This window comes from Myotis yumanensis, unplaced genomic scaffold (assembly GCF_028538775.1).
Source record: "Myotis yumanensis isolate MYYU_CA2020_CCGP unplaced genomic scaffold, mMyoYum1.0.hap1 SCAF_4, whole genome shotgun sequence".
Taxonomy (NCBI): Eukaryota; Metazoa; Chordata; class Mammalia; order Chiroptera; family Vespertilionidae; genus Myotis; species Myotis yumanensis.
Window position 1 is genome coordinate 78,859,143 of NW_027223755.1, and position 17,521 is coordinate 78,876,663.

At 44.8% G+C, this 17,521-nt stretch overlaps 1 protein-coding gene across 1 annotated transcript; it reads left to right on the forward strand.

The window, feature by feature from the left end:
- The first annotated feature begins 10,205 nt into the window (after positions 1 to 10,205).
- LOC139008883 (zinc-alpha-2-glycoprotein-like) lies at positions 10,206 to 16,239 on the forward strand. The gene is made up of 4 exons (XM_070412624.1): positions 10,206 to 10,331; positions 12,637 to 12,894; positions 14,772 to 15,044; positions 15,672 to 16,239. Exons 1-4 carry the CDS (start codon positions 10,253 to 10,255, stop codon positions 15,956 to 15,958), a joined length of 897 nt encoding a protein of 298 aa, XP_070268725.1. The 5' UTR covers positions 10,206 to 10,252; the 3' UTR covers positions 15,959 to 16,239.
- Positions 16,240 to 17,521: the final 1,282 nt, after the last annotated feature.

Here is a 17,521-nt window from a genome sequence, read left to right on the forward strand (position 1 = left end):
CCTAGGCTGTTTGGGAAGAGTTCATAACATGGTGAAGATTGAGTACAGAGATTGCAACCTTATGAATAATAACTGTTGCCACTTGGCTGATCCTTCTAATGCAAATACTCAACAGTAAACATGCCTAAAACATAATTGAAGCTTTTGGCCATACTTTTGGAAGAATTGTTTGCTAAGTAGCAGATATAGTTAACTGTCAGTTGGTATTTATTCTTTCTCCAGAATGTGTAGCCTTGATGCTTCCAAACTGCTTGTTGTGTTTTGTTTGTTTGTTTTTTCGTTTTTTCTGGATAACAAAGTTACTACTGGAAAAACTTATTTATGATTAGTGCAAATTTTTTAAGAGTTTCATTTTGCTTTAAAATTAACGTATATTTCATCTCTTGGCTTCGGTGAACCTCAGATCTTGCTAGGAAATTCTTTTTTTAAAATCTGACATTTGGATTAATCTCCAGCTTGAACACTAATAGTTGTATTGTCCACAGATCTCAGGAATGTTTTAGGCAGAAAACTGGTTGTACCTTGTTGGTGATCTGAAGGAGTGTACTTTAGGATTTATTAAATAATACCCTTCTTTAATTGCAGTCCTAGGTATCGATAGCATGAGTGGCCTTAGTGAGTTTGTTGAAGTGTACATTTTTTCAAAAGTAAAATTTAAGATTAAAAATATATGTTATATATAGGTATCTAGAAAACTTGGTTTGTGGTGCACAAGTTAAATGTTGGATCACTAAATAACTGTTACAGGTACCATTTGTGTAACATTACTCATTTCTGTATATTCCTTTTATGGGAAGATATGTTGCCATGGTAACTAAAACTTTTCAGTTTAGTTCTACTTTTATGATGTGAATGAATGCTACATTTTATTAAATATTACCAGGTCAGTACTATTTTTATACTTTATTAAGCAACAGGGGATTTTAGTTTAACAGATTAAAAATAAAAAGCCCTTAATGAAATGATTAAAAGCAAATCACTAACAATTCTTTACATGAAAATCCCCACTAATAGTGCCACAATACTTTCTATAGAAATATCTAAGGTCATTGATAGACTTCTTTTTTAAGACAATTCTTCATTGTGTCATAATGACCTTTCATATCATCCTTATCACAAACTTGTAGTACCCACCATTATTTGTAACCATTAAACCATACTGAGTATGTTTGTAACCAGCATTGTGATATATTCTGTACTTGTATTGCTAAAAATGAATTATTGACCTAATAAATATAGTGTTCCTGCAAAAAAAAAAAAAAAAAAAAGAGAGAAAGAAACATAAAAGTCAATTATTAACATAAACTTAGTTTTATAAAACCCAGGCAAAATAAAGACAAGTCTATTTTACTTAAACCAACAAACTTAAGCTAAGTTTTATTTATTAAAGATTATTCTTAGGTCACAAGAACTTGCAAAAGCATTTAGGTTATTTTCTATATTACCAAGAATTTTAGAATATCCAATTCTTACAAGCAAAGATTTGCATTTAAATTAATTTCAACAAAATCATAGGTTAGTAGAAAGCTATCTCACATGTATGGCATACATATACATAGACACACATACAGACACAAGCAGAGACCTTTTAGCCATGAGAAGAGCTCACTAGTTTGTAAAAGGACAATTAGATCCAACTTTTGCCCTCTTGGCATTTACAATTTCTATTTCTTCTTGACAAGTCAAATGCCAAATGACTTTCCCCCTTTTAAAATAAGGACAGCTATTTTTTAATACTTCAAAGAATTAGATGGACACCTAAATGATACCATAGGTGGATCCATTTATCTAAATCTTCTTTTTGAAGCTCCAAGAAGCCAATTAAATATGATTTCCATTCATTCTGCCTAATTTAATAGCAATCTCTTTCTAATTGTGCCTGCAAAAGATTAATTTAGAAGCATCAAAGGATCCTCATCTCAGCCATTTTAGTTATGTTCGCAGTGGAAAAACGGCAACAGGCGTTAGCAACAAGTATACTCAGATGAGACCTCGATTCGGCAACCTCAGTGCTTGAGTTCTGGCTAAGAAATAACTCAGAGCCAAGACTCAAACTATAAGAGAATGTTTATTTAGAAAGTCATAGAGGTAGAGTGAGCCTAGAAGAAATGGGCTCAGTAAACAAGTTACAGAGGCAAAAGAAGGGCCCTAGAGCTTAGGAGAAAGAGAGGCCAAAAATGGACTTGGCGGGAAGGGTGGGGGAAGGCGGGGCATGCTCCATTGAGAGCCACAACTGGGTCCTCCTTTCTGAGAGCTGTTTTCTGAGGTCTTGGGGAGGATCTCAATAAAATATTCATCAGCTTTCCTGGTGTGTATCCTCAGGGTCACCATCATGGTGTCTCCCCAGCTGGTTTTGCTGCTTTTCTGGGCTTGGAGCTGAAACATACTAGTAGCCGAGGCCTAGATGTCATCTCCAGGGGTTAATGCTTCAGGGGGTGGTCAAGCAAGGGCTTGTAGTTTTCCTCTCTGCCCTGGTGACCCTTCACACTTGGCCTGTTCCTACTCTGCTCATGCCTGTCTAACTGCCCATGACAACGATAAATGGGAGGCTGACTGTGGTGGGCCTTGTTGGCCTGGGAAGCAAGATTTCTCATGTTTATCTTGAGATCTGTAGAGTCTGAACACTCTTCCGGGAAAAACAGACCTTACATGCACTTCTCCAGATGAGCCCAATGCAGTGGGTATCCCCATAGGGCAGATTTATGCCCTAGAGGACATTTTTCCTCAGGCACCTAAGGATACTTGAGCAAAGGCCAGGGGGAGCTTGCCAGATGCCATTCAAACCTCAGCACTTTCCAATGCAGGGCCCCCTTTCAAGGTGCATGCATTCCAGGGTACCCTGCCCTTCTTCCCTGGGCTCCCACCAGCTTCTCCTGGATCATCTGTGTTACCGCACTGAATGACTCCTCATGTCCATCTCTGCCATTCCAGATTCGGGTATCTGAACAACTACAGTGACCCCACTGGATATTCAAGGAGGGGATGCAAGTGTCCTTTCTCTTTTGAAGCTAAAGATTTAGGCTCTCATTTAACCAGCAAAGATTTTGTTCAGATGCTCAGCAAGCAATCCAGTTAAAAAGCCAAAATTAACTGAAACCGATATGGCTCAGTGGATAGAGCGCCGGCCTGCGGACTGAAGGGTCCCAGGTTCGATTCCGGTCAAGGGCATGTACCTGGGTTGCGGGCACATCCCCAGTAGGAGATGTGCAGGAGGCAGCTGATCAATGTTTCTCTCTCACCGATGTTTCTGACTCTCTCTCTCCCTTCCTGTCTGTACAAAATCAATAAAATATATTAAAAAAAAATAATAATAAGCCAAAATTAAAACAGTAACCCATTTTTTCTCCTTCCCCTATGTTATCAAAACCCTTATCTTGAGTTTCTCTAAGAACAGCTCAGATAAAGTCATGGCCCATATTCTGAGAAAAACTCAAGTTCCCCCAGAGCAAATTGGGAAGCTGGGGGGGCACAATGCCCTTGCTTGTACTTAGCACCGGGTCCAGGTCCACAAGGTGGTCCTGCATGAGCTTCTTTAGGATCCTGCTGACTATGCCAAGGAAATGCCAACATAAGAAATGCCAAAGGCAGACCAGCTCCTGGCCCAGTCCCCATTCAGTAACAGAATTATACAGTGGTTAACAAGATTGAGAGTTAATACCCCCTTTGAGGAGTATTACAAAGCAGTGTTAATCTAGATGCACAAGGACAATAAAAAGGTTGGCTTAAAACCCGTAACTAAGAAATGTATAGGCCTGGAGCATGACTACTTGCCAGATTCAGATTGCGAGGCCCCAAAAATGTCTCATTTTCCCCATCAGAATATGGGACCCCACACCACCTGTAACAGGAGTGATGGGGCCCAAGTGGATGAAAGACAGGATACCTCAAAAAACCCAAGTCCAGGCCAGATGTCAGGGGAAAGGAGAGGGCAAAGAAGTACTCACACACCCAGAGAAGCTTCCTGGAGGGATTCAGATTTCAAAGTGAGTGAAAGGCTCAGAGAGCTTGGCAAGAAGTAGGAGAATTGTTCCTGACCAGAAGGTATGAGACAGATGAGAAAAGAGTGTAACAGAGCTCAGGTTACCTGAGGTTGGGACTTGGCTACAGACATAAACTTCCAGCACCCCCTGCCCATCCAACAAAGATCACCAACAGCTTCCTCTGCAGGCAGGACTAACTTCAAGTGAAAACTCAGGATGCCCCATCCCAGGAGGGCCTCCTTGCCACAAACTATCTCCTTCATAAACATATATATATGCCGAAACCGGTTTGGCTCAGTGGATAGGGCGTCGCTCTGCGGACTGAAAGGTCCCAGGTTCGATTCCGGTCGGGGGCATGTACCTGGGTTTCGGGCACATCCCCAATAGGAGATGTGCAGGAGGCAGCTGATCGATGTTTCTCTCTCATCGATGTTTCTAACTCTATCTCTCTCCCTTCCTGTCTGTACAAAATCAATAAAATATATGTTTTTAAAAAAACATATATATATATTTAAAATTGATTTTTAGAGAGATAGGAAGGAAGAAAGAGAGGTAGAAACATTGTTCAGCTACCACCTATACGGCCTCCACCGGGGATGCAGCCCACAACCCAGGCATGTGTTATTGATGGGGAATCGAACCTGTGACCTCTTGGTGCATGGGTCAATGCTCAACCAGTGAGCCGCATCAGCCAGGCAAACTATCCCCTTTGTAACAATTCCTCACTCACTTTAGGAGAGCATGTGACTCTGTATCAGGGGACCCCTCTGCTAACAGCTCATCAGCCCCCAAGGGTACATGGAAAAACCCGAGTTTTCATATAATTGACTTCCTCATATTGGATGTTTTACATAATGCATGAAAAGTATGTTGAAAGAAAGAAGTAAATGAATAAATAATTTCAGAAAGCTAAGAAAAATTAAAACTTCTCTTGGCAAAAGAGTAGATGGCACCAAAGGCTAAAAACTGCCAAACTAGATAGAGGAGATATGCAGAGACTACAGGCTGTTGGGGAAAAGGATCAATAGTGAAATGTGACTCATTCATTGGGAGACATTTGCTGTTCATTGGATGAAGAAGGCTCCAGAATTTCACTTCAGTATGCCTTCTGAATATATTTCCCTGGACCTGCCCAGCCCCTCAATCTTTTTCCTGAACTCTATTTCCACTAAATTGACCTCAGTGATTCTCAGGTAGGTCTGGTGCTATCCCTCGGGTTTTCAGAATGTGCTTTGAATCAATCATTTCTGCTTTTGAGCTTATTGTCTTTTTCTTCAATCCTTCCAGCTTTTATAGTTTCAACCATCCCAGATTTAGTCCTTGGATTCTCCAGTCCTTCCCATTGTTGTATAGTACTAGCCTATTGGGAAGTGAAATTCTACCTTCAATGGCCATTCCATTGTAGTTGACAACAAGACATAACTGTTTGGCCCTCCACACCGTGTCAAGGCCTGTAAGAACGGCCCCAAGATATCTGTATGTTACTGCTTCATCCCCAACATGGCCCCATATCTAGCCTGGTGCCCATTTATACATTTCCCTGAGCAACTATTGCTTAAAAACAATCCTTTCCCAATTTTGGTAACAGTCGCATCATTAAATCTTCTGCTAAAATGGAATTCTATTCTGACTTTAAGCAGAAAATACATTTATTTACTGGTTCCTTGTAGAATCAGTGGAGAGATTGGAAAACCCAGACTCAGAATTAGGCAGGAAAAGAACAGGCAAAGCACACCCTGGAAGTAGTCCTATGACCACATGCTGCTGCCAACAGAAGCAGTGAACGCCACCGTGCGGAACAATGACAAGGTCCCAGCCCCCAGGTCACTGGCTCACCTCTCCATTGGCAGACCATCTGTAGACTCACCGAACACAACATCCGCCCAGGCTGCCCTGATATCCTGTTTTCTCACTGTCAGGAGAGGAGCCATGCTGGCACTCTCACTGGCCTGTGCATTCACCTCACCTGGCCTGGGCCCAAATCCCAGCCAGTCCCAAAAGGACACCTGGCTCTATCTCCAAGTAGTCTGCTCCAAGCTCCTGGATCCGAAGAGCCTTCAGGCCAGGAACTATGAGCACAGTGGTGCCTATCCTGCTGTCCCTTCTGCTCCTTCTGGGTCCTGAAGGCCCCCTGGAAACCCAAGCCACTGAGTGTGGAAGCAAGGCCTGGACATGGAGAAGAATGGAGGGGACATGGTGATGAGTGGGATTGATGTGAGAAGGGCCCCTGAGGAAGCTGGAATTGCCAGGGCACAGTAGGAATGGGTGTTCAAGGCTCTCAACTAACTCAGCTCACACTCTTCTAGAAGCATTCAGGGAGCCTCTGGACTCATGTGGAATCAGATCTCAAAGAATCATAATTTTAAAAATCTTAGTATTTAGATGAACAAAACCAAGACCCAGAGCTGCTTGGACCCAAAGCATGGACAGGGTAGGGGCCACACAGACAGAACATTTTGTTCCTTCCTGCCTTCTAATGGCTAGATGAACCTGTCTGACTCACAGGGAGAGCAGGAAACCCAAGGGGCAGATGTGAAGGTAGATTAACTGGAGAGATGATTCCTGAATGAGGCCCCTTCCCTGCATAGTCTACAACATTGGTAGAAGGCAGGTGACTGGGAAAGGGGGAGCTTGGGAAGAACCAGGGTCAGTTCTAGGGCTGGGAATGAGGCTCTTTTTTTTTTTTCACATAAAATCTCAGGATGAATAAATATAAGCTAAACTGCACAAGTTTAGAATTCATCACATTGACAAACTATCAGAATACGTGTTTTGTATTGCTTTGATACCCAGTGATCAGATTTTGAACATTAATCACATCCTATCTTGATTACTACAAACTCAACACTCCAAGCTGAGCTTCTAAAGGAAATCATTCCCAGCCTTCAGAATGCCGAGCTGACTCTCTTATCTTTCTTGAAAGCCTAAATTTAAGGATTATACTTTTTTATTTTGATACTTCAATTCAATTTCAAAATCAAAGCTCAGAAATAGCTTCTGTAGTTTATGACAAATCCACCATCCCCTCCTCTGGGAAAAAAATAATGTCCTGGCTTAACATCAGGAGGACTGCTGGAGCAAAATGTAAATAGTCAAGAGGCAACAATGTAGCAATCAATGTTAATCAGTAAATCACATGACACAAGAAAAATCTCAGATCAATGAGAAAACTCAGAGTCCAGCCGAACCAGTTTGGCTCAGTGGATAGAGCGTCGGCCTGCGGACTCAAGGGTCCCAGGTTCGATTCCGGTCAAGGGCATGTACCTTGGTTGCGGGCACATCCCCAGTAGGGGGCGTGCAGGAGGCAGCTGATCGATCTCTCTCATCGATGTTTCTTCCTTCTTCTCTGTAAAAAATCAATAAAATATATTTAAAAAAAAAAAAAAGAAAACTCAGAGTCCATATGAAAGTCCAGGGCCAACGCATTATTAGAATGTGAGATCCCACCCAGCCTATCACAAGAGTGATGAGGCCCAATTGGACAAGAGGGAAGAAACCTCAGAAATCCTGAGTCCTAGAGATGTGGAGGAAGGAGAGGCACAGAGGCTCTCCCACACGCAGAACAATAACTTGAGGGATTCAGATTTCAGAGGAGTGAAAGGCTCAGAGAGCTTAAGAAGAGGTGGAAAGATTGTTGCTGACCTGGAGGGTGTGAGGAAGCTGAGAGCTGATGGTCACAAAGCCTAGACAGGGAAGGGACCTCAATTTAGGATTGGGACGTAAGCATTGACTGGTCACATGAGGGTGGATGCAGGGGTCCAGAGGACCAAATGTGTGTTCATACACAATCAACTTTTGCGCACCCAACTAAAATCACCAACAGATTCCTCTGCCCGCAGAACTGACTACAACTGCAATTTCAGGATGCCCCACCCCAGCAGAAACTTGGTTGCCACAAATTATCTCATATATATACACTAGAGGCCCAGTGCACAAAATCTGTGCACAGCAGGGGGGGGGGCCCTCAACCCAGCCTGCACCCTTTCCAATCTGAGACCCCTCAGGGGATGTCCGACTGTTGGTTTAGGCCCGATCCAATCAGACATCCCTCTCACAATCCAGGAACGCTGGCTCCTAACTGCTCACCTGCCTGCCGGCCCCCTAACTGCCCTCCCCTGCTGGCCTGACCGTCCCTAACCATCTCTGCCTCGGCCCCACTACCATGGCTTTGTCCAGAAGAACGTCCGGAAGATCGTCTGGAAGATGTTCGGTAAATTAGCATATTACCCTTTTATTAGTATAGATATATAATTTTATTTATTTCAGAGAGTAAGGAAGAGGAATAGAGAGATAGAAACATCAATGATGGGAGAGAATCATTGATCAGGTGCCTCATGTATACCCCTTACTGGGGACCCAGTATGTGCCTTGACTGGGAATCAAACAGTGACCTCCTGGTTCACAGGTCGATGCTCAACTACTGGGCCATGCCAGCTGGGCTAGTCATCTTCTTAACAATTCCACAGTGACTTTAAAATAGCATGTTGCTCTGTTTGGTGGAGTGGAGGGGCTGCCAACACCCCGTTGTGCTGCAAGGATGCGTGAAAAGCCTTGCATTTCCATATACCTGGCTTCCTCTGTGTCCTACATGTTTTAATGTATGCATTTAAAATTATCTTGAAAGCAAGTAAATGAATAAATAATTCTAAATTTTTTTAATAAAATGTATCTTGAGAATTACTGTCAAGAGAGTAGATGCACAAAAACCTAAAAACTGCTGACCTAAAGGGGCGGGATATGCAGAGGAGGTGTGAGGGAAGAGACACAATAGTGAAATGTTCTCCAGACATTGACTGGATTCTCACTGAATGAGGGCCATACAGAGCCTACCTCCAACTTCCTTTTTCATTTTTATCATCCCACTGTTCCTGCTTCTCAATCATCTACCTAAACTCTGTTTCCACTCAATTGTCCTCAGGGACCCTCAGATAGCTCTGGTGTTGTCTCTTTTTCATCTTAGCTCATTTATCCATTCGCCTATGCTTATAGGTGTTTACTGAATGCCTCATTTCTGCTAGGCATTGGGCTAAGTACAAGGGACAGAAAAATGAACATGACAAACACCATCACTGTCATAAAATTTGCCCCCTGCTGCCAACCGAGATTCTATCCCTGTTGGGTTTTTCCCTCAACCACGCGTCTCTCAGGAAGCCTTTCCCAATGCCGTTCCACACTTGACTTCCTCCTCTGAGGAAGCTCTTCTTGTCACCCACCCTTTGAGTCAGTACTTTCTGCTATTGAGTTGATTTTCTTTTTCTTCAAGCTTCCCAGCCCTATGGACTCGATCATCACAGACTCTGGCCTCGAATTTCTCAAGTCCTTCACACTGTCCTATGGTAGCAGCCTCTTGGGACCTACAATTTGACTTCACTGAACATTTTGTTCCAGCTGACCAGAAGAGATGAGTAAGTCAGCTGTCAGACCAGGCGTGGGCAAACTACAGCCCCTGGGCAGGATCCGGCCCGTTTGAAATGAATAAAACTAAAAAAAAAAAAAGACCGTACCCTTTTATGTAATGATGTTTACTTTGAATTTATATTAGTTCACACAAACACTCCATCCATGCTTTTGTTCCGGCCCTCCGGTCCAGTTTAAGAACCCATTGTGGCCCTCGAGTCAAAAAGTTTGCCCACCTCTGTGTTAGACCCTCCACTACTTGTCAGGTCCTGCAAAAACAAGCCCAAGTTATCTGTATTTTCACGGGCTTCAGGCCCAATGTGGCCCCATAACCTGGTTCCCCTTCCTCCATTTTCTTGAGAGACTGTTGCTTAAAAATAATCCTTTTCCAATTTTGTTAACAGTCACATCATTAGTCGCTGAAACAGATTACTATTCTGACTTTAAGCGGAAAATAAATTTATTTGCTGATTCATTCTGGAACCAGTGGAGAGACTGGAAAACCCAGATCAGAATTAGGCAGGAAAAGAAAGGCAAATCATACCATGGGATTAGTACTGCAAACACACGCTGCTGTCCCCAGGGCAATAGATGCCTCAGTGTGGACCCATGACGAAGTTCCAGTCCCCAGATCACTTATCTCAGATCCCCATTGGCAGACCATCTGTAGACACTGAGGAAACATCCGCCAGCCTGGCCTGTGCATCCTGCTTCCTCATCGTCAGCTGAGGACCCCAGCCTGGCACTCTCATTGGCCTGTGCATTTACCTCACCTGGGCAGGGCTCCAAGCCAAGCTGTTCGCAAAACTATATCTGGCCGTCTCTCCAAGTAGTCTGCACCAGGACCTGGGAAGTCCAGTACCTTCCACTCAGACATGATGAGCACAATGGTGCCTGTCCTGCTGTCCCTGCTGCTTGTTGTGGGTCCTGCAGTCGCCCAGGACACTCAAGACGGTGAGTTGGGAACCAAGGGCTGGGTATGGAGAAGAATGCAGGGGAGGGAATGAGCGAGATAGATGGGCTGGGAGAGGGCCCCAGATGAAGCCGGGATTCCCAGTGTACAGTAGGAATGGGTGTTGGAGGCTGTCAGCTACCTCAGCTCACACACTTCCAGAAGCATTTAGGGAGCCTCTGGACTCATGCTAAGTAAGGCCTTAAATAATTAGAATCTAAAATTCTCAATAGGAAAATGAGCAAAACTAAGACCCATATGCCCTGGCCGGCTAGTTCCGTTTGTTAGAGCCTCATCCCGATACACCAAGGTTGCAGGTTCAATCCCCAGTCAGGGCACATACAAGAATCAACCAATGAATGCATAAATAAGTGGAAAAACAAATATTTCTCTCTCTCTCTCTCTCTCTCTCCCTCTCTCTCCCTGCCCCCCAAATTTAAAAAGCTAACACCCAGACAAGTGAAGTGACCTGTCCTGGGTCATACAGCCAGGACAGAGCGGGGGCCACACCGGTGCAACTTTTTGTTCCTCCCGCCTTTCAATGGCTGGATGTATCTGTCTGACTCTCACGGAGAAAGATAACAGCTCCAAAGAGCACTTGTAAAGGCATATTAACTGGAGGATACTTCTAGAAACAAGCCCATTCCTTCCCCCAACAGTTAGACACTTGGACAGTGGGTCTGGAAGGCTAGTGACTGGGAAAGAGGTCAGCTGGAAGTTGGGTAGATCAGAGTCTATATATATATATATATATAATTGATCTCAGAGAGGAAGGGAGAGGGAGAGAGAGATAGAAACATCAATGATGAGAGAGAATCATTCATTGGCTGCCTCCTGCATGCCCCTTATTGGGGATCGAACCTGAAACCCTGGCATGTGGCCTGACCGGGAATCAAATCGTGACTTCTGGGTTCATAGGTCGATGGTCAACTATTGAGCCTTGCCGGCTAAGCCCAGAGTCAATTTTAGGACAGAGTAATGGGGCTTTCTTTGGCATAGAAAATTTCAGGGTGAAGAAATGTAAGCTAAATTGTGTAAGTTTAGAATCCATTACATTTACAAACTGTCAGAATATGTGTTTTATAATGATTATGCTTACATTGTTAATCACACCCTACCTCAAAATCTAGTTTAGATTTAGGGTTCTCAAGAGAATGCCATGTATATGCACAGAAGGAAACATTTATTTTAAGGATATGGCCCACACCATGGTGGGGGCTGAGAAGTCCAAAATCGGCAGGGTTGGTCAGCGCACTGGAGACCCAGAGAAGAGATGATGTTGCAGTCTTGGGTCCTGAGGCAATCTGGAGGCAGAGTGCCTTCTTCCTTTGGAGACCTCAGTCTCTTCTCTTGTGGCCTTCAGCTGATTAGAGGAGGCCCACCCACATTATGGAGAGTAATCTGCTTTACTCGACATCTGCTGAGTAAAACGGTAATCATATTTAGAAACTAATTAGTGATAAAAACTTCAGTCCTGGAACGAAGAATCTGTCATATGTCCTTCAACATTATTAACACCCATGAGAGTGAATTCATGAATTCATTATTGAATTAATTATGAAAATGCCCTGCTCCCCCTCCCCTCCAGTCTCTGCCTCATACCAAAATGCATGGACAGCCCTGGCAATTCTGAGCTCCATCCTGTTCTTACCTTATGCTGATCCATTCTAGGTCATTTCCTGAGTTTTCTGGTCAATTCTCCTTCCTACAGGTTCTAACTGTATGTGTCTCTCAGGTTCAACTAGGATATGCTCCAATAACAAAGACAGTTTTTAGTGGCTTAACCCGAACTAATGTTTATTTCTTGCTCATTTAAAAATGAATACAGATCAGGCAACTTTCCTCCTGTCCTTGGAATGACGAGGACCCAAGCCGTTGGCATCTTAGGATTCTTCTGTTTCAACCTGTGGCCTCCACAGTCATCACCTAAATAGAAGAGAGGCAGAGGGTTCCAATCAGTTTGCAGGGCCTCCGACGAGAAGAAAGAAATCACTTCCCTCACATTCTCTTTTGACAGAACTCAGTCACGGTCCCAATAGACCGACAAGAAAACTGAAAAATATCTCTGACGTGCCAAGAGAGGAAACCGTGTAGTAAACATGCAAAATATTTGAAATATTAGTCCCCTGAATAGAAGTAGAGGCTCTTCTCTCAAGTAGCTGACAGCAGGTGGAGAGAGCTGGGGAGGAAGAAACCCAGTGACCTGGTTTCACTTCCTGGTCTGTTGTCCCACATTAAGACTCCTCTTTATGGTCCCCACATCTCAATGTTTTCTCTCTCTCTTTTTTTTTTTTTTTTTTTTTGCAGGGCCTTACTCTCTGAGCTTCCTCTATATCGGAGTGTCCAGGCCCAAGGCAGACATCGCTAGTTTTCAATTCACTGGCTTCATCAATGACCAGCCCTTCCTCCACTACGATAGTAAAAGCAGAACAGCTGAGCCCCTGGGCCCATGGGAACAGGTGGACGGAATGGTGAACTGGGAGAATGAAAGCCAATTGCAGCAGGCCAGGCAGGACAACTTCATGGAGATCCTGAAAGACGTCATGGGCTATTACAGGGACCGAGGTCAGTGGACATTGGGCTGCTGGGGTGGAGGGTCTTAGCACCAGAGGCAGCCTGCTCTTGGGAGTGGAAAGGGGTCTGCGGGGTGGAAATACTTATATCTAAAACGAGGTGTGGAAGAGCCAGTACAAATATACAGACATTTCTGCACCCTCCTCCCCCACATCAGAGCTGCTTTTCTTCCTTCCCCATTGCTTCCCCCATCCTCACTTTTAGGCCTCAACTCTCACAGGAAGTGAAGTCAGTGCCAGCCCTTGTCTAGGCACATGTGACATCTTGGTTCCACACCCCCACATCTGAGGTGGATTCCACTTTAGAAGGTGTCAGGCTCACCTCCACCCAGGGATGTTGGGAGGAGAGTGAGCTAACCTTGGGCTCAGGTGCTGGCTCTGCCAGTCACTAGCTGTTTGACAGTGAACATGTAATGAATTGTCTGGTCTGAATCTACAATAATTGCATCATTGAGTTCTGCCTCCAAGAAGCATGAATTATTATCTAGGTAAATTCCATGGAAGCTAGAACGGACTGTCTTGATCTCCCCTGGAGCCATCACCTAGGAGAGCCAATAATAATTGCTAAGCCCTAGCTCCATGGTCGGCAAACTGCGACTCTTTGGCCCCTTGAGTGTGGCTCTTCCACAAAATACCACGTGAGGGCGCACGTACAGTGCAATTGAAACTTTGTGGCCCATGCGCAAAAGTCAGTTTTCGGCCTGGGCGAGTCTATTTTGAGGAAGTACTGTTGATATTTGGCTCTGTTGACTAATGAGTTTGCCGACCACTGCCCTAGCTGATTTGGCTCAGTAGATTGAGTGTCAGCCTGCAGGCAGCCTGAAGGGTACCGAGTTCAATTCCAGCCAAGGGCACATGCCCAGGTTGTGGGCTTGGTCCCCAGTAGGGGGCGTGCAGAAGGCAGCCAATCAATGATTCTCTCTCATCATTGATGTTTCTATCTCTCTCTCCCTCTCGCTTCCTTTCTGAAATTAATAAAGATACTTTTTTAATTTTTAAAAAATAATAATAATAATTGCTAAAATGAAATGAAGAGGTTGTGTCTCCCTTCCCTACAAATGCCATTTTCCAAGAGTTGTTGCTAATTGAGAAGGAAGCTGGGCATTAGAGATTTGTTTGAAGATATCAAAAATGCAAAAAGAGAGAAGAGCTGATAAAATTATGCTGACCCAAATGGAGTCATCAACTTCACACACAACTGGAAAAAAAGGAGAGACTACATAATCTATTTTAAACTACAAATAATTTCTAGTTAACCTGTCAATGCACTTCTGTGTGCTTGTGTCCAGTTCCTAAGACCCCACAGATTATTCAAATTTTATTTAAAGAGGTGCTGTACGGGACTAGAAGACCTGTCCACCGTCTGCAGCAATCTGAAATTCCCTGATTGGGAAGAATGTAAAACACCAGAGCATACTAAGTTCTCCTCTCTCTGCGTGCTCTGTGTCTGGCTAATAAGCCATTTGCCAAGACAAAAGTGGTTTCAGCATAACCGGTTTGGTTCAGTGGTTAAAGCATCAGCCTGCGGACTGAAAGGTCCCTGGTTGGATTCCGGTCAAGGGCATGTACCTTGGTTGCAGGCACATCCCCAGTTGGTGTGCAGGAGGCAGCTGATCGATGTTTCTCTCTCATCGATGTTTCTGACTCTCTATCCCTTTCTCTTCCTCTCTGTAAAAAAATCAATAAAATATATTTTAAAAAAATAAAATAAATAAAAATTTAAGAAAAGATTTTTTAAAAAGGGGTTGCATGTTTAGATTTCAAAACCCTTTCTCCCTACTGAGTTGCAAACTATGTAGGAGTAAGAGTTATTAAGACAGGGTTGATGCCAGGCTGACTGATTTCTGGAGGGGGCCGGATTACATGCAGGAAATCACACCTTTAAGGGAACGTTCGGTTGTGAGATTCGGAATGACAACTACTGTGGAGCATTCTGGAAGTATGCCTATGATGGACGGGACTACATCAAGTTCAACACAGAAATCCCAGCCTGGATCCCCCTGCAACCAGAAGCTGTGAACACTAAGGTGAAGTGGGAGACAGAAGGCTCTGCGCAAGCGTTCAAGGACTTTCTGGAAAATGAGTGCCCTGATATGCTACGGAACTACCTGCAATTCAGCAGGCCCTTCCTGGACCGGCAAGGTACCTACTGCCCCCATGTCCTCCTCCTCACACTGAGCTGAGAAAGACCAATCCAGGCTGGGACCTCAGAGGAACATTTCAGGCAAATCCTGTAGTCATTTCTTTCTGTGAAATGCCTCCCGGCTTGTCTGTGGGGAGAGGGCAGGTGTGTAAAATATCTGCCCAGGAAGGATGAAGATGAGTCAGTGTGAGCAGGATGGATTGACACAAGCTGAGACCTGGGTTTAAGAATTCATCAGAAGAAGTTCTTATGGGAGGGAAGAGGGCAGGGTCACAAAGACAGAGCAGCAGGCAGACGGGGGAGGCAGGAGCCACGAAGCCCACGGGGAGATTTTTGGGGGAAAAACAAAACAATGCATGGGGCAGTCGCATTTCTTGCCACCAGAAGTCAATCCACAGTGCGTGGGCAGGGGGGTGCTGGGAGGCAAGGAAGTAGCCACAGACATTCCATTATCCAACAGGGAAGCCTCATGGAAAGCCTCAGCTTCCCTGATCTTCTGGAAGTTTCCTGGGGAGGCAGGTAGAAAACAGAGAGCTCTGCTCATCCCTGACTCCAGGGGTGGGAGAGACGTGAACAGGGAAATGTCTCCTTCAGACCCTCAAACTCTGTGCCCTATCTCTCCACAGACCCTCCCTCTGTGTCAATCACCAGCCATGTGGACCAAGGAAACATCAGGACCCTCAAGTGCGTGGCCGACAACTTCTACCCAAAACCAATCAGTATGTACTGGACTCAGGCAGACAGTGTAGTGGAGATTAAGTCATGGGGAGAGGGTCCTCTCAGTGAGAATGGCACCTACCAGTCCTGGGTGGCGGTGAAAATCCCCTCTTCGGACAGAGGCCCTTACTCCTGCCACGTGCAGCACAGCAGCCTGGCCCAGCCCCTTACTGTCACGTGGAATAAGAGTCAGTAACCAGGGGCTGACAGCATCTCGGGGTCCGGAGAGTAGTAGGCACCCTTTCATCGGGACATGAGAGATGAGCTCTAGAATGACTGTCATCGCCATCAGCGAGGCCCAAGAGGAACGGCGAAGGGGACGGAGAGGTGGTGAATTTGGAGACACAAGACCTGAGTGCTGGGCACTGAGCTGACGCATGGCTACATTCCTCCTCAGATCCATTATCTCGTCTGTGAAATCTAATCACACTAATCAACTAGCCTGTGCACAAAATAAACCAGATGATTAAACTGCTACACGCTGTGGAAATGTCAGCAGACGTTATTATTCATCCTGCCCCCATGCATTTGAATCATCTGAATTTCTTCCTGTTTGCTAGAAGCAATGTTTCCTGGCCCTCTTGGCCTGGGGTCCCCACTGTAGCATGGCATGACCACCAGGAGATCTGGGGGGGAAACGAAAGCTTTGGGCATTGTTCAGGTGCCCACTACTGAAATCCCCTCTGCTTGTAAGGCCATAACACTCTGCAACCTCGTTAATGCGCAATCCGCAGCCGTGTCTGTACCTAGGTTTCCCTAGAACTTCCTTCCCCACTGTGACACCGCCCTCCGCTCCAGCTGCTCCACCCATCCCACATCAAGTTGGCCGTGGGGAGCACACACAGCTGCAGGTTGTTCAAGAGGCTTTATCCCTCCAGAATGCACTCCCAGAGAAGCAAGAATCAGCCTACTGTCCTTGGACTCCTTCCAAATTCATTTCATTGTGCTTTGTTGTTTTTGAACTGAGTCCGTTTGTGATTTTTTTTTTAACGCAGTCACCTACCACCATGCACAGGTTTAAGTAAAACAAACAAACAAACAGGGCAGAACTCTTACCTGTGACCCCTTTATTAAGCTTCGGTGCCACAAATTACCTTAACAATTCCTCAGTCTCTTAGGCCCAACTTGTCCCTCTCTGGAGGATTCTCCTGGGGATAGCTTATCAGCTAGACTGGAGAGATAAGTATTCTGAATTAGGCAGGAGACACCAACTGGATATAGGACTTAAAAACATTCTTTGCTGCCCTAGCCGGTTTGGCTCCGTGGGTAGAGCGTCAGCCTGCGGACTGGTCCCGGGTTCGTTTCCAGTAAAGGGCATCTACCTCGGTTGCAGGCTCCTCTCCCTCCTGGGCCCCGATCGGGGCTCCTGCAGGAGGCAACCAATCAATGTGTTTCTCTCGCATCAATATTTCCCTCTGTCTTTCCCTCTCTCTTCCGCTCAATGTAAAAATCAATGAAAAATATCCTCGGGTGAGGATTAAAAACAACAACAACAAGTCTTTGCTAATGCCTTTTTCAATTTGGCTGAACACTGCTTTTTTTTTAACCTTGTTCCCAGCTCTAGCTGGTAACTCAATTGGTTAGTGTCATCCCAATACAGCAAGGTTGCGGGTTCGATCCCCAGTCAGGGCACATACAATAATTAACCAATGAATGCATAAATAAGTGGAACAACAAATCTGTGTTTCTCTCTCTCAAATTAATAATTTTTAATAACTTGTTTCCTGCTAGAACTTGCTGTTTCATCTAAATACACCTT

Bases quoted from the DNA above. Each gene is read 5' to 3' on its own strand.
- LOC139008883 (XM_070412624.1), top strand. From the start codon at position 10,253: ATGATGAGCACAATGGTGCCTGTCCTGCTGTCCCTGCTGCTTGTTGTG. The intron at 10,332-12,636 runs GTGAGTTGGGAA...TTTTTTTTGCAG, and splicing joins CGCCCAGGACACTCAAGACG to GGCCTTACTCTCTGAGCTTC. The intron at 12,895-14,771 runs GTCAGTGGACAT...GATTACATGCAG, and splicing joins GGGCTATTACAGGGACCGAG to GAAATCACACCTTTAAGGGA.